The sequence below is a fragment of the Clytia hemisphaerica genome, unplaced genomic scaffold, assembly GCF_902728285.1.
Source record: "Clytia hemisphaerica strain Z4C2 unplaced genomic scaffold, Clytia hemisphaerica genome assembly, whole genome shotgun sequence".
Classification (NCBI taxonomy): Eukaryota; Metazoa; Cnidaria; class Hydrozoa; order Leptothecata; family Clytiidae; genus Clytia; species Clytia hemisphaerica.
In genome coordinates, this window is record NW_027103253.1 from 1084259 (window position 1) to 1108452 (window position 24194).

General features: G+C 34.6%; 1 protein-coding gene across 1 annotated transcript; it reads right to left on the reverse strand.

Annotated features, from left to right (window-relative positions):
• Positions 1–610: 610 nt before the first annotated feature.
• LOC136798245 (uncharacterized) lies at positions 611–14933 on the reverse strand. The gene is made up of 9 exons (XM_067054827.1): positions 14686–14933; positions 5927–6060; positions 5105–5190; positions 4712–4850; positions 4097–4210; positions 3783–3941; positions 3428–3575; positions 2767–2996; positions 611–1933 (listed from the first exon to the last, which is right to left on the reverse strand). The coding sequence occupies exons 1-9, from the start codon at positions 14798–14800 to the stop codon at positions 1490–1492; spliced, it is 1569 nt and encodes a 522-aa protein (XP_066910928.1). The 5' UTR covers positions 14801–14933; the 3' UTR covers positions 611–1489.
• Positions 14934–24194: the final 9261 nt, after the last annotated feature.

Here is a 24194-nt window from a genome sequence, read left to right on the forward strand (position 1 = left end):
ATCATGACATCTATCCAACTCAAAGTCATTTTTTTAAGTGTTATTTTTAACATTTTCATTTATGTGTGTTTTATTTTTCCTGAAATAGAAAAGAAAAGTAGTAAAAAAACCTTAGAAACCTTCTGACAGACCAACTGGGACCCTTTCCCACTTGAAAATTGGCCAAAATATCGTCGCCAGTGGAAAGTTATACTCTAATTTTTATTCCCATTGAAAATAATCATATATGCTATAATCGTCACTTGATAATTTTGTGCTACTTTTTCCGTGCTTACTGAATTTTTTGGTTCGAAAAAAATGGAATTCGAATCCCACTCCCACATGGGAGTATCAATCCAATGGCTGAAAAAAATCCTACCGGGTCTGTGAGAAGGGGAAGTATTAGACGATATTTCAAAGAAAATAACATTCGAGAAACTATTCAAGGAAAAGTAAATCTAGTAAATCCATTCTCGGTACATTTACACCGCTTTTGAGTAGTGTTACCATTAGGGTACCACTTTCCAAAAAAACTCCTATCAAAGATTTTTGCTTGGCCGGGATTGAGAAACTTTGTCCAGTGGTTTCTCGCGAATGAAAATGTACTTCCAGCAGAATAAAACTTCAGAAGTCTAGTCAGCCGGTAAGGTTTTTTTTATATCTGAGACTGTAAGGTAATATTAAATTCGTTAAAATACAATAATAATTATTTTGTTTTAATGAGTGAAGATTTAAAATGTTCCTTCATATTGACACCATACAAAAACCAAATATACAATGAAAATTATAAAATCCTTATCACTCATATACAAAACATTTAAAGGGTTGCGGCTACTTAAGAAGTCGACATTTTCTTGTTGTTACACAAGACAATACCGGGTGACCCACGAAAAAGTTCAGACGTTTCCCGACATCTTGTATAATTTCAGTTATTATCAAAGATTCCACGTTACTGAAAACAACTCATGTATTCAAATTTCAAAATAAACGACAAAATATCGACCACAACAAATATGAAATAAATCATATTTATAAAATACCCAAACAATACAAGATAAGCTCTTACTGTGATAGATAATTAAAGAAGTCAAAGCAAACAGTCAACGAAATTATTTGAGAAAATGCACAAAGATAATGTTGTATATAGAGCAACTAATTCAAAAATATACAGGATGTAAAAAATCAACAACTAACCAAAAATAACAAGGAAAATCTTTGGAGGACCCTTTTATTAAAATCCATTAATAAAAATAAGTTAAAGAAAAGAGAAATTATCGTAAATTCTAAGAAATGTATGAGTAAAAATGTCAATAGCAGGACGTTCTGATGAAAAGCAAACAATAACAAACAACAAAACATCTGTTAATATCTATCAGTCGGGGAACTGCAATTTGAAAGTTTATAACAGCCTGCTAGAATCTCCTGAATGATTATATGCTTTTTAGTATAATTTTGCACAGCAAAACAGTACATGATTAGAGAGGTCCAGGTGAGATTGCTATTTTTTTAATTAATTCCACAGTAAATTATTCATTGTATTTCCACCAGTATTGCCACTGTTTACCATACCATTCATATTACCATTAAGACCACCAAACATCTGTTGTTGTGGCTGTTGACCCATTTGTTGTTGAGGTTGACTCCAACCCATACTTTGCATATTTGATCCACCCATTCCTGACATCCCTTGATTCTGACCCATCATATTGAACCCTTGCATTTGCGACTGTTGTTGTGGTTGTTGCTGAGGAAAACCTGCGTTCATTTGTGTGTTCATCATAGTTTGCCGTTGTTGTTGTGTGTTCATCATAGGTTGCCGTTGTGGCTGTTGCTTGTACGAATTAAATTGTTGTTGTGGTGTTTGTTGTTGATTCATCATATTAAATTGTTGTTGTTGTTGTTGTGGCTGCTGGTTGAAATTCATCTGTTGCATTTGCATGTTCATCTGGTTCATCTGTGTGTCGAGAAAGAAGACAAAAATAAGCTTTAATATAACAAGTGATACTTTTATAGACCTACCTGGTTATCAAAACTAATCAATGATCATTGAAACAATGAAACGCTATTAAACGCTTTTCTTTATAAAAACAATTATCCACTATCAGAAAAATGCACAGCTTAATAAATAAGGTTTCTAGAAAACTCAAACCATCGCGCTCTACCGTGACATTTTCATCTTAAAAAAAAACTAATAAAAATAATAATATGACTACATTACGAGAACATTGATCTATGCTTATAAATAGCGATTTTTATACCAGGTGCGCCACAAAAAAGTTTCTCTCTTTAAAACTAATTTTCTCGAAATCTAAAAATGTTTTAAAAACCGTTCCTATTTCATTGGAAAGAAGAAAGATAAACTTAAATTTTGATGGGTCATTTATTAAATTCGATTCATTAGATCAAAAGTTATGCTCAATTAAATAAAAAAAGTTACTTTCTGAAAGTGCTCAAAATCGTCAATAATCGACATATCAAAAAGTAGTTGGTAACAGACGAACAGACGAACGAACGAACGGACGACCAAACACATGTTAATTTTATAGGACCTCCACCCCACCGGGGTAGGTCCAAAAAGGTTACAAAATCAATGATGATTTTCATTTTCAAATTAAAGACAGTCTTTAATTTTCGCCAGGTTTTTTAAATTAGATTTAAGGTCGTTCACAAGATTTATCAATTGAAAAATTCAAAAACTATATATCTTTCAAACTCATACCACCCCAAAGGAATTCTGTTTACAACAGATTAAAAGAAAAATTGGAACATTTAATTCGTTAAAATTACCTGGCTCATCATTCCCTGTTGATTGTATTGTTGCATTTGAGGCTGCTGCTGTTGGTGTTGGAATCGTTGTTGTTGGTGCATCTGTTGTTGCTGTTGTTGGGGCATCATGTTGTTCATGGTATAAACACCACCTGGAACACCAAACATTTGCTGTTGTTGTTGTTGTTGTTGTTGTTGCTGGGGTTTCATCCCTGTGTTCGTACTACTTCCATACAGTGATAAAATTGATTCTATAAGAAAAGAACAATATTATTGCATTAAATTTGAAGTGAAGAAGTAACAATGATCTTTAACACCTTCAGCATTAATGGCAAAGTTTTCCTAAAAGATCTAAAACTCCAGAGAGCATCCATAGATGAATTAAAAACCAAGTTTTTGTTTTCAAACTATATTTCAAACCAACACTTAAACAAAATTCTTGCAATATCCACCATTTTATCAAAAGTGGTTCCCTAATGGTAGCAATGAGACAAAGTTGTCGACACTTTGCAAAGTGATGAACCACCACATTGAGTTGTTTGAACCATTATGGTCACTTTCTAAAAACTTTGATCAAGATTTTAACTAAATAAGCTTAGAGACAGCTTATAATAGTCAGTTGGGATCAATAAAAGATTATATAAATAAATAAAAAAAGTCAGTAATCTAATATAAGCTAAACCTTTTGCCGATTTTGCAGGAGCTTCTGGAGTGGTTTGTGCAGGTGCATTGGCAAAGAGATCAGTATTGGTCTGTGCCGACGTTGTTGTTGTGTTTGAACTAAAGGGATCAGCATTTGCAGAAGAAGCCGCTGGTACTGGATCTGACCACTGAAACAAAAAAAATACATGTTTCTCTTATCTTACTGACTCATCTGGGGAAGACTATTCGATGGCAAGATTTGATACAAAGTTTTCACTTACAGATTAAAAAAATTAGTCATTATCTCCAAAATTGGTGATTTTCTTGTCGCTAACTTTTGATGTGGCTTAATAAAGTGAATGAATTTATGACACCATCAAAAGTGAACTACTTACACCACCAAAGTTCAACAAATCATTGCTACTTGCAGAGTGCTTAACTTCAGCATTAGCAGTTGGTGTAGGATGATCCAAAGACAACAAATCGTTCATTGAATGACTCTTTTGGTGTTGTTCAGCTGATAATGTATTAGCTGTGGCAGGACTGGATTTTTTCTAATGATAAGAACAAGATTTTTTCCTTATTTGGTCAGATTTGGTGAAATTCAAAACAAAGACTTCAAATTTGAACAGAACCCTGGTAGTAGCCCATTATAAAAGAATCGAAGCATCACTTAAGAAATAGATACTTTCAATTGTTAAATACTAACCGGTTCAGTCTTTGCCATATTGAGTATAGTATTATTTGAAGACGCTGTGGTAGCTGGTTTTGATAGATCTACTTTCTTTTCAGCTCGACGTTGTCTACTTGCTGTGGAAGTTGTCTAAAAAGTTAAAATAAAACCCATTTTAAAACCTTTATTCCCAGATTGTCATTACCGAGTTTATGTAGCGGAGGATATCAAGGGTGGTGGTAAGTGAAATGATGCAAAACAAAGTCGATAGTTGGTGTACGGCTCTATATCGCCTTTGCTCACCTAAACAGACGACGGTATCTTGGTGTTTATACCGTCGTCGAGCAAAGTGGACGGTGGTTTTGGAGACATGTCAACTTTGCTTTATACCGTCCCCCTCCATTTATCTCGAATACATAAACTCGCTATTGTAAGAAAAAGGGGTTAACTGGTAAAGAGTACTTTTCTGATGGAGTGAGATAGCATGTGAGAAGGTCATAGCGTATAGCAGGGGAAAACATCTAATCTCCCAAAGGATTATCAGGGTTGGCCTCCTACTAAATCGAATTTTTATAAATGTAGATTTGAAACCATTTTGGAAAGATAGTTTTATTTGAATTATTCTTTATCATACAGTATATTTTAACAAACCTTTTTGTCCTTCTCTTTGTCTTCTCTAGAGTCATTTTTCAATCGATCTACCTTTGATTGAGGGTTTTCAGGTGGTTCCCCATCCTTCTTGATATAAAGTTTCTTTTCATATTTATTTCTGATAAATGCCTCAAGAGCACTGAAATTAATCGAAAAAAATATAATTTTTTTAATAGAATTTTTGGTGGTTTAAAATATAATTTGATTATGACCTGTTCAGATCTAAATAAAAGGATCCTTTCGCACCATCATAAAGGAGGGCCAAAGAAACCCTATACTTTTCTTTCGATTTTTTAATCAGAATCTAATTGCTAATGTTTCTTTTATTAGATTAACAGCTCTTATATATCAAAGTGTGAGACATTAAAAAACTAAATAATGCAAATGATTTACTGAGTTGCTTGGGGTCTTGTGAAGTCCTTTGGTAAGTAGCACTCATAATATTCAGCAGCTCTTTTGTTTCCCCATCGCAAAACATTCTAAGTTTAAGAAACCAGAAAATAAACATTATAGAAACAAAAAACAAAATGTGCAATATTAAATAAAAGTCATATCAATCATATAAAACTTGCTATCCTAAAAGGCCCGACCAGCGTCCGTTCAATTATTTACCAGACACAATGACGTCATTTGTACCCATAGGGTAACTAAAAAAATTTCAACATCAAACATATACATATTATATACCAATCGAAACGTTGTCACCTTTATCAATAAACATGTTATGACAGTTTTTTAAACGTCTGAAACGTCGTTTTCATCTGTCCTATACGACAAAAATCCGAAATTTCAAACTCATCAAAATGAAAATTCAATATAATGACTTCCAAGTGAGTATATATGATTTCTTAACTCCAGATATTCGACTCGAAAAAATGTGATAATAACATCAAAATTTGAAACTTTGATTGGTATATAATTGGTTTTGCCTGTGACGTTATCAATTACAAAATTATTTCCGGACATGTTCATTAAACACTTCATTGTCGCGGTTCGATTTTATACTAAGAAAGGTCATACTAATTTGCAAAATAACCAATGAGTTTGTTTGCAAAATATTCTTAGAATTAAATATTCATTCGGTATCAGCTACTTGTCTAAATGTCCTAAAACATGACAAATAGTATAAAGCTGATGAGACTTAAGCTAAAGTTTAGAGAGACTTCTGTGATTTGAAGAGACTGAAACTCTGGACAACCTGTTAATATACTTCACCTGGAGCTGCTCTGGTGTCCAACTATCCAAGTCAATTGACTTCATTTTTGAGATATGAACACCCAAATTCCGGTGGATACCAGCACATCTTATACATACAAATACACCCAAGCTCCAGGAAGACCATCTTGGACCTAAAATAAATGTTAAGAAGGCATTTCTATTTTCTATTTTCATTTCAATATCTGACAGCAGCAAATTTTTTGCCATGATTTTTGCATATAATCCAAGATGGCAGAAGAAAAGTGAAAAGGACTATAGCTTCACTCAATGAAAAGATACAGCCAAATATCTAACTGTGGTTGTTTTTCAACTTTCTTCAGCTGAAACACTCCACATTTCCTGATTTTTACCCACATGCAGTCGTTTAGATAGATAAGATACTGTTATTTGCAGTGAGATGAAATTTTGAATTTTCTGGGAGGACAATACCTTTAGGTGAATGTGACAGTCTATTTGCTTAACTAATTACTCCATACTTCAGTGTATGCAAGTAAAACCATAGGGAAATTAGATATATTACCAATTGAATCCAGACGGTGTCAATCAAAAGAATCAAATGTCGAATCAATTGAACAGAATCAAATCCAATAGAATAATTGTGATTTGATTGTCAAAATAATCTAATCACAATCAAATATTACCCAGTATTTGTTGTTCAATTGCTTTGATTACAGTCGATTGTATTTGATTATGTTCAATTATGTTCAATTGATTCAATTGTATTTGCTTACTTTATTTGCTCTCGTACAGTAGACGTGCAAATTTGGATCAAACATGATCGTAATTGAACCAACCGAACATAATGAAATAGCAATTGTACCAATTGGACGTTAATTGAATGCAATCAAATATTACCAAGTAATCGGCTGTTCGATTGAGTTTGATTAAATTATTCGATCACATTTGATTCTATTCAATTGCATTTAATTACATTCGATTGGTTCGATCTCCATTTTTGATCAAACTTGTGATTGCATTCAAAAATAGAACCCCAAAAAGTGAGGTTTTCATTCACAGCCACTTTTTAGCCCACAGCGTTGATATTCTTGTGGCTGCTGTGTAGTACAAAATTCTATAAAATAAGGAAATTGATGAGCTTTCCAAAAATGTGGCTCCCTTTGAAGTTGAGTGATTCAGTCTTGAAATATAAGATGGCAAAGTGAGGGCAGGTTTTGTGGCTGTATGTCATGTGGCTCACTCAACGGGTTGGCTTATATGTGCTGTCCTGCTTTAAGACTTCAATATTTTTTAACCGTTTTTCTTGGAATTGGTAGTTTGAGGTCTGATAAAGATACTTATGGGTTTAATTTGTGGCTGCAGGGTTTTCAATGGGCTTAAAACAGCTTAAAATGTGGCTTCAATCAGTAATTTATCAATTTACAAATTCCAGGTTGGGTTTTGTTTTCGAAATATGAATATTTGCAAAGCCTGATGCAAAACAAACACAATCTGACACAATACAGTGTTATTTTAAGAAAAAGTGTACATTTTGTGGCTGCAAATACCATTTTTTTTACATAAAACCTTCTGAGCTGTTACATATAAGTATTAGTTGGCATTTTTAGGGTTGGCTTATGTGCTGTCCTGCTTTAAGACTTCAATATTTTTTAACCATTTTTCTTGGAATTGGTAGTTTAATGTCTTATAAAGATACTTATGGGTTTAATTTGTGGCTACATGGTTTTCAATGGGCTTAAAATGTGGCTTCAATCAAAGCATATATGAAAAAATCGTCAACTTTGAGCCGCAATTCTAGCCCAATGACCCAATGATTTTGGTTCCATTTTTGATATTTTGTGGATAAACCCTTTTGCTACGAGTTTCATCTGAAAAAAATGATTTTTACTCATTGAACAAATTTGTGGCTGCTGTTTTATCAACATAGTATTTTTCTTGATTTGTGCCGCAGTTTTGGCCCATTTTACAAAATTTTTTTTTTCAACCTACTTATATCACCTTTAGAACCAATATTGTGAAGTTTCGTTTGAAAAGAGTTATTTTTAAAAAGGATATTCAAATTTCTTTTTTTTTGCTGTTTTTGAAAACCTCACGCAATTTTTGAATGCCATCTTGTTCGTTTGACACTGTCTGGTTATATGGCATGCTAATATTCTCCTGAATTAGCATGCATTAACTCTGCTCAACATGCTTATTATTCCAACTACAGCTTTTTCGTTCCTGTAATTTTGCATATAATGTAATATGGCAGAGGAAAAGGTGAAAAGGTCTATTTAAACCTTTTCAACTTGTAAATAAAAAACTAAACAATTTAAGGTTAGAAAAACGTCAATTGACAGTTTAAAAACTGTTTCAGAAAACAATCTAGTAAGTCTAATCACGTTTAATCTTTTTTCGCGTGGTTTGTTTTCTCAGACCAAAGTTTCTTTCTAGTTTCAAAATTGAAAGTAGTGCGTTCATTCTTATACTATTGTATTCAATTCTAAAGCTAAACAACTTCTTAGATTTATTTACCAAAAGGCAGCTACACCGAACGAGAACGGCGGAAATAAATCTTTGAGGAATAGCTCCCACCGTACACTGTACAGTAAGTTGGTAAGTCGACATCCCTTGTCTAATTCCGACACCCTTTTTTAGAGACAGGAATAATATGAAAGCTTGAATCACTGATTGAAAAAGGATTATTCCTCTGGGACCATTAAGCCAAGAAAAACAGTTTCAACCTTTCTATCAATTTCAGCTGATAAAAAGGGTGTCAGAATTAGAGGAGGGATGTCGACATTAGACCAAGTTACGGTACGGTGTAGCCGCTGTACCTTATACGGTGGTCAAAATAGGTTGACTTGTTCCCACTGTACGCCCACCGGACAACACCGTACAACGTACGGCAGTGTCCAGGGTCGTGCTTACGTGCAGCGTAGGGTACAAAGTCCAAATATACGTTTTCGTAACTTTTATATGAACAGTTAGGGCTACCCAGCCATTTTGAGTGCTTTTCGCACTGGGTTTCCTCAAGTAACTCATATTGTGCGTTCTGATTGGTCGTAGAAAATGAAAGTGGTTTTTGTGCGTTTTTATTGGACAAGACAAACTCTGACTCGTTGCTACAGGAAACATATTTGACACAATCAACCGGAGGTATCCAATATGATCGAAAGCAATCAAATAGTAATCTAAATGATCGAACAAATCAAAAATGGTCGAAGAAAATGCCACGATTTGGAGTCGAGTGAGTATTTGATCACTGATAAATAGAATCAATAGGTGGTCTCTAAGCACCTTTGATTATTATCAATCATTATTGATTACTTCAAACGTGCAATTAGTACTGCCTGGCCTACTAAAAATGATGCAAACCGATCGAACACAATCTATTTGTGATTGCAGCCTAAACATTGGGCTGAAGCAATATAAAAAAGAAACCGTGAAAGGTCCTAAATCCGACACCACTGCCTAATTCCGACCCACCAAATAACTGTTATGAAAAAAAATTATATGTTTACAAACATTCCCTATCCAAGTTGAACGATAAACTATTGCTAGAACTCTTGAAACAAACCATCTAACAAGATAGCTGTAATGTCAAGATAATGTAATTAAAAAGTGTGAGTTGTAAAAATAATTACCTTTTATTCTGGATCAGTTGCTCATATGTTTAAAACGATAACAGTTTTGTAATAAAAGTGACTTGTGCGGGAAAAATACGAAACAACTTTGGCTGGTTTCCATAAAAAAACAAACAGACTAAGTTGCAAAAATGGCACGAATTTGAAAAAAGGGCGGATGCGGTAGCTCTTAATTTGAATAAAAAACATCGAATCAAAGAGGCGGCAACTATCAACGCCCTCTTTACCACCCATAAGTCCGGATGTTTATTTACAGAAGGCCCGCAATCAAGCCAAGTGCCAGTGTAAAGTAATAAAAACCAGGCTTGATTACGTAACGTTTCAAAATTAGCACACTCGTACATAGACCTCTTTTATATTTTCGTGTGCTTTGGAAAATCAAAACATCCCATTACTTTTTATGATGCTGTTACTACTGTTGTCATTTATGACGTTGTGCATATTACAATAAAAAAATATGTTTTGTTATAAGAAGCAATTATTGTTATTTGGTTCAATTGGTTCAGTGTATCAAATCTCTCAGTTTACTTGACACTTTGGTATCTTCGCTGCGTCACAGCGAAAGATTTGTTTTTGTTTTTGTTTGTATCTTTGAAAGACCCCATCGGATTTAGGCAGTGGTGTCGGATTTAGAACCTCTCACGAAACATGATGCGAGAAGTAACAGTTAGCACAGAATGAAAACATCCTTTAACCCACCCCACCAAACAACCTAACTATAACCAGACGGTGTAAATCGAACAAATCGAACGCCGAATCAATTGAACGCAATCGAATAATTGCAATTCGATTGTCGAACGCAATCTAATCGCAATCGAATATTACCCAGGAGTTGCTGTTCGATTGCTTCGATTACGTTCGATTGATTCAATACACCGTTTAGTAGTGTCGACTGCGCACGCGTTCAAACAATTTTCCATTGTTTTGATTTTAGTGATCGCGGGAAACTACGGGGGAGAGCGTAAAAAAACAGTGGGTAAAAATTTGGTTTACATAAGGAAACCCAGCAGAAAAACGGTAGGTAAAGAACTCCTTTTAATCATAACTTCTTTTCCTCTTGATGAATTTTTGTGAAATTTTCAGGAAAGATCCATAAAATTATCATTGATATCATGTTCAAATATATAAGTCATTCTTTTTAAAGGAAAGATAAAAACTGACAATGTTTACATTCCTCTAACCTTCCACAGTACTAAAGTGCGCATTTTTACCTACCGTTTTCACGGTGGAACCTAGTGGAGGAGGTGAGACTCCTAAACGGTGTATTATATTAGATTTTATTCGCTTTGGTATGGTACTTAAGCACTCAGCCGCCCACTAAATAGCCCTAACGGCGTGATTCAATTTAATTTAATCAAACTCATCAAACATAATCCTAATTAAACGAAATCGAACATAGCTCAACTATTAATCAAACCAATCTAACCTTACTCAAACGCAATCGGACACAATCGAATATTACCCAGGAATTGGCTGTTCGATTGAGATTCGATTACGTTCGACAATCGAATCGCAATTATTTGATCGCGTTCGATTACGTTCGATTGGTTCGATTGTAATTTTTGTTCAAAGTTGTTCGATTGACACCGTCTGGCTATAAATTGATTTGCAGGTTGGTATAGTTCGATAAAAGAAGGAATTCGTTTGTACACCACGGAGTCCATCGCTTCTAAAGTTTGGAATCATCTCAAAGTTGTGCCTTCTGTTTGGTCGCGTTTAACGGGCTATCTTGTTTGGGATGGTATCTTTTTCGTAATAGTTCATGTGCTTGTAAAGTTGGACCATGTCACAAAAGTGTCTTCTAAACTCAAGCATAGGAAGATCTAATTCACGCAATCTAGAGATATATCACCTTCATTGTATATATTCTTTATATCGTTTCAGTCAAACATTCACTAATGTTATATACTAAGTAGAAAAACCTCCTGGTTATTATTTATGTTTGACTTATAATCAATTGACTTGGAGGAATATCTCAACACAGCCTTATCCGAGAGGCAAGCTCAGCTCAACGATCGGGTCACCAATATACCCAACCAGCTGGCTTCCAACGACACACTGGCTATACACAAGTCTTGCATCTCTGCACTCACTTTTCATTAACTGACAACTCTGCTACACACATCAACTGGCAACTCTGCTACGTCACATCAACTGGCAACTCTGCTATATCACATCAACTGGCAACTCTGCTGTTACAACTTTGTGGTTGCATCTGCTTGGTCCAGCACAACCGGCTATAACTGCCACCCAAAGCTTCTCCACATCAGGTTAGCCCCAAACTATACAGGTATAACAGTTATTACCTTATTTGTTTGTGCAACCCAAGACGTTTCGTTTTCACTCTGGTGTCTGGACCAACATTAGATGCTCACCTTTCAAGAAAAACACGTTCACAAATCGGGTTAGCCCCGAACTACACAGGTCAGAGAGTTTTTATCTTACACAATCTGACACCTTGAGTCATGGTTGTGGTCCAATGCCCTTTTCCTGAATGTGACTATGCGACAATAGACAATATAATACGTCAACTAGATCAGACACTTTTGCAACGCTCTTCGGAAAAATGGCTGAAAACCAATAAAAACATCAAAATTCATGAAAATAACATCAAAATGGATAAAGATCAGTCTTTCGAAGCAGCCTCACCACCTCAAGCTTGCACGCCATCAAGATGTACTGAAGACGATGACCTGGATCGCTTAACATGCAAAAAATGTAAAAGATCAGTTCATTACGAGTGCACACAGTTACCCCTGTATCAACTAAAATATTCGTGACATCCTACAACGATCATTACTATGTTCAAACTGTGTACGAATAACGAAAAACCTAAGAAATAAAGTGGGAAAAAACACTCAACATATGATGCAAAATGAACTTAAAAAGAAAGACGACGTCATACAAAAACTGAGCAAGGAGGTCAACACCAACACAAAAACCCGTGATTCCATCAAAAATGACCTCAAAACCTTTCTGGCAGGAAACTACAAGAGATGGAGGAGAAGACAAGAAGCATGATTAAGGAGGAAATAAAGCACACAGCAGAAATAATGACGGAAAAATCAAAGAAAACATACGCTGAGATTACCAAGAAGCACAAAGAAGACTTAAAATCTGCCGAAGAACAAAAACGGAAGGAAGAAAGCGAAAAGAGAGAGACATAGAATCTAGAAAACTGAATATGATCGTTCACGGGTTTCTCGAATATTCAGGCCCAGATAAGGACGAAGAAGAAAATGGGAAAAAATATGACATATTTCGGTTCCGAGAAGTCCTAGATGACATCAATGTTCCAGAAATCAATGTTACTCACCACATTAGGAGACAGAAAAACAAAGAATGGCCGTCCTCTGAAAGTCACCCTGCAAACATGACAAAGATCTTATCATGAAGAATTTACACATGCTAAAAGAAACTTGTTTCTTTCAGGTAAGTATAACGGAAGATTTCACAATCAACGAACGGAAAAAGATCAAGGAGATGCACGAACAAGCGAAAAAAACTTAACAAAGACAATAACAATAAAGGATTCAACTGGTGCGTAAGAGGAAGCCTAAGTATCAAAGGACAAGCTGGCATATGCAAATACATCCTCACTTGCCAATGCGAGCGTGAAATCAACTACAGTGACCATATACTGCGTGATGTAGTTGTTCAAGGACTATATGACAATGATATCCAACTCGATCTTCTCAGTGACCAAAATCAAGACATGTCACTCGAGGAAGTCCTTCAATTTGTTGAAAAGAAAGAAGCTGGTCGACGCTCCGCCAACAAACTGCATGACTCCCAAGCAGCTGGAATCAGCCAATACAAAAGAAACCAGCGAGAGCAGGTCAAAGAAGGGTCCTGTAACTACTGCGGCAAGAAGGGTCACGGAAAGAACTCATCATCAGCCATCAGAAAGATGAAGTGTCCAGCCTTCAACAAAACATGTGATTACTGCCAGAAGAGCCATCACTTGGCAGTGGTTTGTAGACAGAAGAACAAGGCAACAACTGAAGTATCAGCATTGAAATCTTTCCTTTGTTCTACAACCTCCAACACAAACAACGCTCTTTCATCATCCACTGCTCTCGACCACCACTTATACACAGACAGATGGATCAAGAGAGATTCCCAGCCACAATCATACATCAAGCTCTCTCTCTCGGTGGCAGTTGAAGATTACTCAAGACTTGGGTAGCATCTTGATGAGAAAAAGCACACAACATCAACATTTGAAGCAATGGCTGATACAGGATGCCAGAGTTGTGTCATTAACATTAGCATCAAACACCTGCAAAGACTCGGCCTTGGAGAAGAAGACCCGATACCAGCAGCAATGAAAATCAAGGCAGCCAACAATTCTATGCCAATCCTTGGAGATGCCATCCTCCTCATCAAGAGACGTTCAGCCAACACAAGACAAGACAAGTGGTTTACGCAACTGAAGTAACCAACAGATTCTTCCTCAGCAAGCAAGCGTGTGTCGAACATATCAAACGATTTCCCCACGATTGGTGAAGTTGGTGCAATCCAAGAGGTAGAAGATGAAGGACAGACAAGCTCACCTGATCCTACTTCAGAAGTATCCATCACATCATCCCAACCACCAAAGAGTGCACTAACATCAAACTGCGACTGTCCAAAGAGGGAGCGATTCTAGCTTTACGATATTGATCCTCCGGATCATCAAAGCATAGTATTCAATTATCATTATCCCTTTATTTTCATTCCTAGAACTAGAAAGGAAAATACAAAAGTTGTATTTTTTACTGCTCTATTCACATACTGTACTGAATTTGAAAGATCTTCTATGTGACGTTTTTTTGCAAACTTCAAAAAACTGATTTTTGTCCCGCCTTTGTGGGATTTTGGCTCAAGTGCTTGAGTGCAGCATAGGGTACAAAGTCCAAATATGCATTTCCCGTAATTTTTGTATGAAGATTTAGGTCTAGAGCTACACTGACATGTGCCACCTTCCAATCTTGTGGTAATAATGAGTCTTCAACTAAAGATTTCTTCATGATTACAGCCTGATTACAGCCAAGGGTAGAGACAGATTCATTGCAAATTCAATATCATTATGTCCTTGATTTTTGAAAAAACAGGGTTGGTGGGGCCCGTAGAACAATAAATTAATTTGGTCTTGTCTAAAAATAAAATGAAATATAATTATATATTTACCTTTTGCCAGACATTCAGCACAAGTTTTGTTTGTTGGTTCTTGCACTAATTCTCTTAAAATAGCATGATGTTTATCTTTCTGACCTTTGGCAGCCTTGTCAGCTCTTGAAGACATAGCTTTTGATGGTGATCCAAGGGCTTTTGGGTATTTAAAAGTTACCGGATATTGACGGTAACAATTTCCCTTGGCTTGTTTTGTGTTGTTTTGACTTTTCTTTTTCTTTCGCTTTTGCCGTCCTGTTGAAATATTTTACATTTATCAAAATTACAGACTATATCCAGATGTAAAATGTGGTCTGTAAAATAAAAGTCGTAAACACGGCAGAGCAAAGGTTTACTAAAAATGTTATTAGATGGAGCTAATATGATCTGGTCTTTCTATTATAAAAAGCACATCATCAATAGCTCATTTACTAGACTGGAAAATGAGAAATCTAAAAAATCACAAGCTAGAATCTGTCTTGTAAACAAATATGGTAGGGTAGCTATATTACAACGTGCTTTCCATGTGCTTTCGTCTTTTTTGATGACCCTCCCTAAGCCCTATAAGGATTTCTGTTAAATGCTGTAAAACTGAAAATGTCTTATACAAGACGTATAAAAATACATATATTTACCACTCTTTCATACCCTTAAGGTTGAAAGATCTAAATACAACATACTGGATGGATAAGGCCACAAAGGAACTTCCTGAGAATATTCCAAAGACCCAAAAAAATAAAATATTTCTGCTTTACCTCAAAGCGGCAAAATCAGCAAAACTGCGTCCTTCGACTCCTTATTTCCTCTTCGATTATTATTTTATCCAAACTGAAGACATTGCATTGCCTTGCTCTTCTTTCGCGCGCGCTTATAGAAGAAGAAGACGGTGTAGTGCATGACATTCGATTATGGCTTCTTTTGTTTACACAAGTAACAAAATGTAAACAATATTACCACACCGTTAGCTAACCCATCAGCAAGCAAGTCGTCAACTTTACATTACAAATTGTGAATGACACCATAGTAACGATGTTTGGTAAGTTTGATTTGATATTTCCTTGTTTTTCTAATATATTTTTTGTTCTAATCTCTTCCAACAAAACAGACATGTATAAAACCAGACGTAATTAATCGAACAGTTCAATTACCAAACTAAATTCTTTAATTTTAAACTTTTCAAAAATCGCTAAAATTGTTCGACAAAGCATATTAATAGTGAATTTTTAATATTTGTCACTTACAAAATATGAATACACGGGTTTCGAATTAAATCTGGCGCGAGAGAAACATTTTCTGTTAGGCCAACCATCCGTGAGTCTGAAAATTTAAGGATCACAATGAAAAAAATTGATAAAGAAGAACATGAAAACTTTTGCGAAGAAGAGTATTTCAACTTTGAAGAGCTTAGTTTCGGCGAAGAAAAACCATTTTGAAAAAATTTTGCGGTATAATATGGTGTATCTTTTATATCGAACTAAAATTATTTTTTCGGAAAATTTTTCTAAAAGCTTATTCGCTTCAAAATCTTAAAAATAGTAGTTTTTGACCAATTTTTTATCCCAATACACTCTTTTCGAGATGCATAAATTTATTGTTGTCCTCGTTTTCAAACAGATTTTATTGCTATAAATTACATATTCACAATGATAATTGTATTGTTTACACCTCATGAGACATTTTGAATTTCAAGTACTTTAGTTTTAGAGTTATTGTTTGCCTTTTGGGAATTTAAATTGGTCGAGGACAACAATAAATTTATGCATCTCGAGAAGAGTGTATTTTTCATAGAAAAACAACCATAACTTTTGATACATTAATTTAGAAAAATTTTCCGGAAAATTTAAAACAGTTCAATTCTTTGCGGACAGTTTGAAAAATACTTCGAAACAAAAAAGTTAATTACCCATTAAAATTTTTAAAAATTAGAATAAATTAGAATTTTTAGAAAAGAAGGTGATGCAACATATTATTAACGTCTTTTTAAAGTTCATAATGTCATTTTTGCAATTAAATTTTTAATTACTCTTTTAAGGGATTTGATTAAAAAGCAATTTATAAATGCAATTCATGATATTCATGATGTAATCTTTTATACGGAAGCACACAAAATAATCCGGAACTAGTGGCAAAATTTGCCACTAGAGTCTTTTGGTTATTTTGCCACTAGTTCCGGGTTATCTCGGGTGCTTCCGTATAAAACATTACGTCATGAATATCATGAATTCTTTGTTAAAAGTGTTAAAGAATCTAAAATATAACTTTTATGTTCAAATACTAAAATTAATTTTCCGACTATGGTCAGAGCCTTTAAGTTTGACAAAGTTTGACAACAAAAGTTCATCAATAAATTATTCGTTAAGAATTACAACAAGAAATAATATATTCGAAAGCTTCGACGAAAATTCCGGCTAAAGTTTAGTCTGAATCGCAGACCTCTACAAAACCGCAGGTAGCCATAAGCAAAAAGCTCGTACCCATGTCTATTTTTAGCTGTTAAAGCATAATAATTTGGGTTGAGGACATGAAACTTGGATATTCAAAATCTACTCAAAATTCTGCTTCCACTGATATATAACATGATAGGGTTATTTTCAAGTTAAATATTCCGATTTTTTTGGATTTCGGCCTAAAAATGACCCATTTTTGGCCAAAAAAGTGATGAAACGCTAAAAATCATAGATGAGAAATATGTAATTATTTTCTTGAATTTGTAAGAAATATTATAATTTTAATGTAAAGTTGTCAGAAATACATACTAGAATGAGAAAAATTAACTTAGAAAGTTAAAACATGAGCTAAATCCTAAAAAAAAACCGGGTTTTTCCAAAATTAGCCTACGAAACATTTTGATCAAAAATGAGAAAATCCACCTTGCAGGACCTCTAGTTCATTGTAATTCTGCATTTTTGACTCCATTTTTTGCATATTCTGATATACTCTACCTATTTGAAGAATTTTCAAGCGAAGAAATCTCAATTCAAGTATAATTGACGAAAAGATAGGGGAATTTTGACATAGGTCCAAATTTTCCGTCACGGCGTGACAAAAACTAAAAAGGGCTACAGAAAATCTTGTGGGTTGATTTTTGAATTTCTACTTTAGGTTTCTGATTAACATTATATGGCTTATGTTTCATGGAGAAAATTAAGACCTGATTCCACTCTCATAGATTTTTACAGTCTATTGAAAATTTTCCGTCACGGCGTGACAAAAACTCTGACCTAATACTAGTCAGTGAAAAAATGGATTTGAAAGCCTCAAATCATTGATTAACCAGTCCAAGTCCTATAGAAAGTTGACTCAGCTTGCAAAAGAGGCCTTTTGGTTAGTTTTTTGAATCTATACCTGGATAAAAAACCCTGTAATAAGGACATCATTCCAAAGCAGTTTTTTCAGTACTGTAGCAGCAGGCTCAGATTTAGCCTATGTTGATTTTTCGGGAACATATGCATGTTATATATCAAATTATCGGAAATTTTATGTAGATTTCAAAAATGGTTAAAAGTAGGGGTTAAAAATGAAGTCAATGAGAAGAAAATGCAAAACTTGATGATTTTTTCTCCTATTTTGGCCTGCGATTTTACAAAAACCTAAAAAAATGCGATAAAAAATTTCTAAAGCGAGGTTAAGCTCAATTTTTTTTTGCTTTTTGCTACAAAATACCATAGCTTCCCATAGAAATAGGTTTTAGAGAGATTTGAAGACCTTCATTTTTTGACATTTTTAAAATTTTTGGGTACGAGCTTTTTGCTTATAGCTAGGTAGTAAAAGAAGCACGGATTCGTTAGTGGATGCGAGCAGCCTAGCTAAAGTTCGAAATCAAGAAATGGTTTTAATAGCATACCGTAGCGAATCTAAAAATAGACATTGATTTTTCTGTTTGACCGAAATTCAATCCCGTCAACCTTTGCGTTAATTATACTTGCACGCAAATTACACTCAATTACAAAGGTCGTGTTCACACTACAGACCTTCCTTAATAAAAATGTAGTTAGGAGAATCTTTTGTTGACTACAATACAGAACGTGCATTTAACAAAGAGTCGAACGCGTAGTATTGTCATTTTTAATCGATCTTCCTTAATTAAGAGTCGTAAGCTCTATTGTCTTAAGGGTAGGGTAGAGGCTTCCCTTAAAACAAAAGATTTTATTAAGGAAGCATAAACAAAGAATGCGTGCAGTGAACAAAAAGTTTTACGATTTCAAAAACGAATGAACTGAGGAAAAAATTAGAAATAGTGCAAACGGTGTTGTTGATGTGTAAGATGAATGCAGTTAATGAGTAAAACCATTAGAACAAATATGTTTGCGGATTTCAAGTGATGTATGGATACCAATATCAACCAATCACAGGTGAAATCGAAACTCTCAATAAAAAATCAACCAATGAGAAGCCTTAAGCAAAATCAATTACCGTGTTATAATAGATCTCGTGAACCTACAAAGAACTGTAATAAACCAGTGTATTCATCCATCATAAATCTCTTTGTTTAACTTTGATAGATTTAATTAAGGAAACCTTCCAGTGTGAACGCGCCCAAAGAAAAAGTAATAACTTTCACGACTTTTGAATTAAAACAAAAAAGGATTGTGGAATTGAATTTCGGTCAAATGAGAGAAGTAATAATCGTGACGTTTGCACGACGAAGCGCTATTAGAGACGGAAGTCTATGGATATCACTGAGCTTTGTTTTTTCAAAAATATTCTTGTTTTTTATACTCAAAAAGCATTTTCGTTAAGTTCTACCGGTGCACCACAAAAAGATTTCTCACAGTTAATTTTCTCGTGATCTAAAAATTTTAAAAGAAACATCCCTTTTTCATCGAAAAAGAAGAAAGATAAAATTAAATTTTGATGGGTCATTTATTAAATTCAGTTCATTAGATCAAAAGTTGTGCTCAATTGAATACTGTACTAGCCATAACTTTCATTAAGGTGCCACCGCAGCAAAACGAACTCATAGTTGAATTTGCGCTCAAAAGGAATGATCTTAGCCCTACAGTAATTTCTGATAAGAGTGACCTCTTATCTGAGACAAAATTCTTTCAAATGCTAACAAATGTGTCAAGGGAGTGATTTACAGTCTACTTAGAGTGACATCCGTGCCTTGTCTTACACGTTTTTTATAAGAACAATTTCATAAGTCTACACGAGGCTGAAATTTGGCCAAAACCTAAGAACAAATTAAGAAGAATCTGAACCTCAGATTTCAGTTACACCCTAAATTTTTCCCAAAAGAGGAGGGGGCTGGAAGTACACCACTTTTTTGGGGGGACCTATGTACTTGGGGGGAGCTAAAATCTCATCACTTAACGTGGGGGCTAAAATAATTCAGCTTAATAGTTGGCTTCAATTACTCAAATTGAAGCTCATGAATCTGAAAAATTTTCGCCTGCGGCCCAATATTTTTGTAGAAAGTTTGCAAAATTATTTATATTTTTTTTTGCCTGGGACCTAAACCCAGGCTGACGCTATGTTCATATGTTATTTTACTAATGTACACGTTTAGCAACATAACTTTCGAATACTTTGAGTAGAGTAATATTTTTGACCTATAAAGAGCGCTTAATAACTACTACCAAAAAAGGGAATTTCCTTAGATTCATTTAACTCTCCAGGGATAAGAAAAAGACAAACTGACATTTCAAAATGAATAATCAGATCAAAATAACTCCGGAAAAGTCTTTTTGATGATGATAAAACAATAGAGAGACCGTAAGATAAGAATGCTACCGTTAAACGGAACTAAAATACTGAAAAACGCGCAAAATTATGAGATGTTTGCCCAACTTCCTTATGCGTGAAGCTATGAATGCCATCCTCAGAAGCTTTAGGCTTCCTCCGGTGGCAAAAAAATTTATTTTCCGAAAGTGCTCGAAAACGTTGAGAATCGATCTATCAAATTTTTATTTCAAAATTGGTGATCGCAATAGCCTTCACATGATTAAAGAGGATTTTTTAGTGATTAAACACATAAATTTTGAAACTGAAGCCTCGAAAGGGTTCAAATTCGTCTTCAAAGTCATTTTAGTTTACTTTTACCGAACTTTTCATGATTTTGGACTTTAATCGGACAACAAAGTTCGATTAACATCAAGTTCGACAACGTTCAATTAAAAATACAGTTCGATTTGTTCGATTAATTACTTACGTCTGGATAAAATGATTTTATTCGGAGGAAAAACTCGTAAACCCCTAAAATATCAAAAATCGTATTTCCGGTAGATTAGGAAAGAAGTGATAATTGTTTTGTTTTTAGATTTTTTCTCGTCTGACCGAACAATTGAATGTTACTTTTGTTGTTGTAGGTGAAATGAAGTTGAAGATCAATATAAAAGCTATCCTCCGAAGAAACTTATTTCCACTTTTGCCTTTTATGGCATCCACAACAAGACTGTTCTTTTTCATCACAAGTTACATTGTTGCGGCTTTTCATAACGCAGAAATCGAAGCAATACCGTACCCAGTCAACCTGACCAAGAGCGAGCCCGAGTCTGGCTTGTACCAGTTAGGCTTGCTTTTAAGCACGATGTTGACGTTTTGTGTTGTTATAATGCGTTACATTCAAATCAACAATATCTATCCGCGTAATCTTAAAGGTTTTAATATCATGGCTTTAATAATGGCAATCATTGTGTTAATATCGAGTATGGTGTCAGCGGCATACCCTCTCACAAGCTCTTACGGTGCTGCATGTTATCCAGCGATCTGCATCTCGTACCTATTTACTGTCTTTTATATGACTTTCCAATCCTATATTTCCTTTCACACGGATGCCTTTTACAATGGATCGGTCTGTTACATTCGGATTGGTTGTACCATACTTAGTCTTTGTGTCCCAATCATTTCAGTGTTTTCTAGAGTCGGATTAACAAACACCAGTCCTGCTTATCATCAATTAACAGCTGCATGTGAATGGGTTTTCAATTTACTGATTGTTGTTTACTTCTACTCATTCTGTTACGACTTTAACCTGACTAAGATTCGCTCATACGTTGTTGACGATATGATTCGTAAAAGCGCCGACAGTTTCCGAGCTGGTAACAATTACGTGGACTATTTACGTAGTCACCATACAACCTCTAGAACGAGACGGCATCTTTCTGATTCTGGCAGTCATATGGGCTATCACATAAACACAGAATTCTAAGTTATGCCTCGAATATTTTGATCACAAAGTCGTGGTTGTTGTTGATGGCTACTATTATTCATATACATTCAAAACTTTCGAGTAAACAAAAAGGAACATCGCGTTAAATATTGTCTAAACAATGTCAATTTACTACTGGTTCACAATTTGATAGCCAAGAGAATTTTAATTGGAGGTATTATATACAATTTTTTCATTGGGATATAAATAGGGTAGAGTTAATTTTTTTCAAAATTTTAGGATTTCTGTTAAAATTTAATCAGAAAATATTTTTAATTGGCACCCCTGTCTCACAGTCCCGGTGTAACTTTTTTTCCAGAATGGGGATGAAATTCCTACTACTGGAGATCCCAATGGGGATAAAATTTCTTCTATTGTTCCAATGTTAAAAAATCCAGTCGGGTGGTTTTGGAGTGCAATTTTTCTCCATTGAATCTCAAACGGGGATGGAAACAAAGTCAATCTCTGTTAGAGGGGCTGAAATGGTAGGGTTTTTTCCTATAGGGGACGAAATTTCTGATAAGTCTTTCAGTGGGGCTGGGGTCCCAGTGGGTCTGTAACACAGGGCTGTTAATTGTGATTTTTGTTGAAATTTCATGGTATTATTTATTATGCAATGAGGAATATACTGTATTGTTTTTTTAAAATTTAATCAGAAAATATTTTTAATTGGCACCCCTGTCTCACAGTCCCGGTGTAACTTTTTTTCCAGAATGGGGATGAAATTCCTACTACTGGAGATCCCAATGGGGATAAAATTTCTTCTATTGTTCCAATGTTAAAAAATCCAGTCGGGTGGTTTTGGAGTGCAATTTTTCTCCATTGAATCTCAAACGGGGATGGAAACAAAGTCAATCTCTGTTAGAGGGGCTGAAATGGTAGGGTTTTTTCCTATAGGGGACGAAATTTCTGATAAGTCTTTCAGTGGGGCTGGGGTCCCAGTGGGTCTGTAACACAGGGCTGTTAATTGTGATTTTTGTTGAAATTTCATGGTATTATTTATTATGCAATGAGGAATATACTGTATTGTTTTTTTAAATCAGTTGTAAAAACTTTTATTTGGTAGGTACAAAGTTTTAATGTTTTGTTTTCTCCCTCCTCCCATGAACGTTGTATATACATGAAAGCTTGCTTTTATTTCCCATTTGTACGTTTAAAAGAGACGCGAGAGCATCTAAATCTTTTTGCTCATTTGTTGCGGCAGGATACACCAGTTAGTACATACTTTAATCGTAGAAACTTTAGCGAGACCAATTTTCGCGTATATTAGCGAGTCAGGAAAAGCTTGATTTTTTTTGGATATATTTTAGCGAATCACGATTTCAAAAATTTTCGCTTGGATAAATTTTAGCGAATACTCGTATTACATTATTGACTGAATTCTATTTCTAGCATTTTTTTGCACTGTTTAACGAAAGGGGAAGTTCAATGGACTGGTTTGCCTTGGCCTTAACAACCCACAATTCTCAAATGATATAGCTCAACTCAAATTAAGATCTTTAATTTAAGGATCAGCCAAAGTAATGCCAAAGTAAGATGCTATTCTATATGATAACAGTTCACTGGTAATAACTAATTAAAATGGTTTTGTCATTTAAATGATTTAAATGATTTATCGTTGATAGATCGAGAAAATTCATTTCAAAGAGAGAAACTCTTTTGTGGAGCAAAACCAGGTAGAAACATTTAAAAACTGAAACACGAAAAGTTACACTTTGATGAAAAAGTTGCTAGTGGCCCACCTCAAATGACGGAAAGAAAACATACAAATCGGCTTCTGAAACAAAAAATGTTTCAAAATTATCAAATCATGTAGTTAAATTGTTTTTAAAGATTTTTTCGAGGCGGGTGGACCACTTTAAACAAAGCTTCGCAATTGAACTGCAACTTGTTTATACAGTAGGTTTTATTTTGATACAATTCTGTTTCAAGTGGCCCAAGACCTTTAATTTTGAAAGTTTCAGCTTTATAATATTTATTTCCTGTAAACTATGACGACTCAACTATTCTTACTCAAAACCTTCAAAATTAATTTATGATTTTCGCGAAAGTCTTCATCGTCAAATATCGTTGTTTAATTGTAACAACCGTTTCTTTGCATTGAAATACACTGTATTTCAATGCAAAGAAACGGTTGTCTAACAGAAAAATGTATGACCTTTCGTTGTTTAATTGGTTTAGATTTCGCCGAAATTACATATTGAATTGGGGAAATATGAAAAATCCAATATCTAAAATCCTCAACAATATCTAAAATCCTCAAATATCTTGAAACCTCGTAAAATTATGGTAGTTTCAGTTATTTATGGAAAATTCGTGTTGTAGAAGTTTGGATTTGCTGTAATATTTGATTTATAAAGAAGAGAAAGAAGATACC

Excerpts from the sequence above, each read along its gene's own strand:
- LOC136798245 (XM_067054827.1), bottom strand. The coding sequence starts at position 14,800 with ATGTCTTCAAGAGCTGACAAGGCTGCCAAAGGTCAGAAAGATAAACAT. Across the intron at positions 5,191-5,926 it reads GGACACCAGAGCAGCTCCAG|AATGTTTTGCGATGGGGAAA; the intron begins GTGAAGTATATT and ends TCTTAAACTTAG. Across the intron at positions 2,997-3,427 it reads TCCTGCAAAATCGGCAAAAG|AATCAATTTTATCACTGTAT; the intron begins GTTTAGCTTATA and ends CTTTTCTTATAG.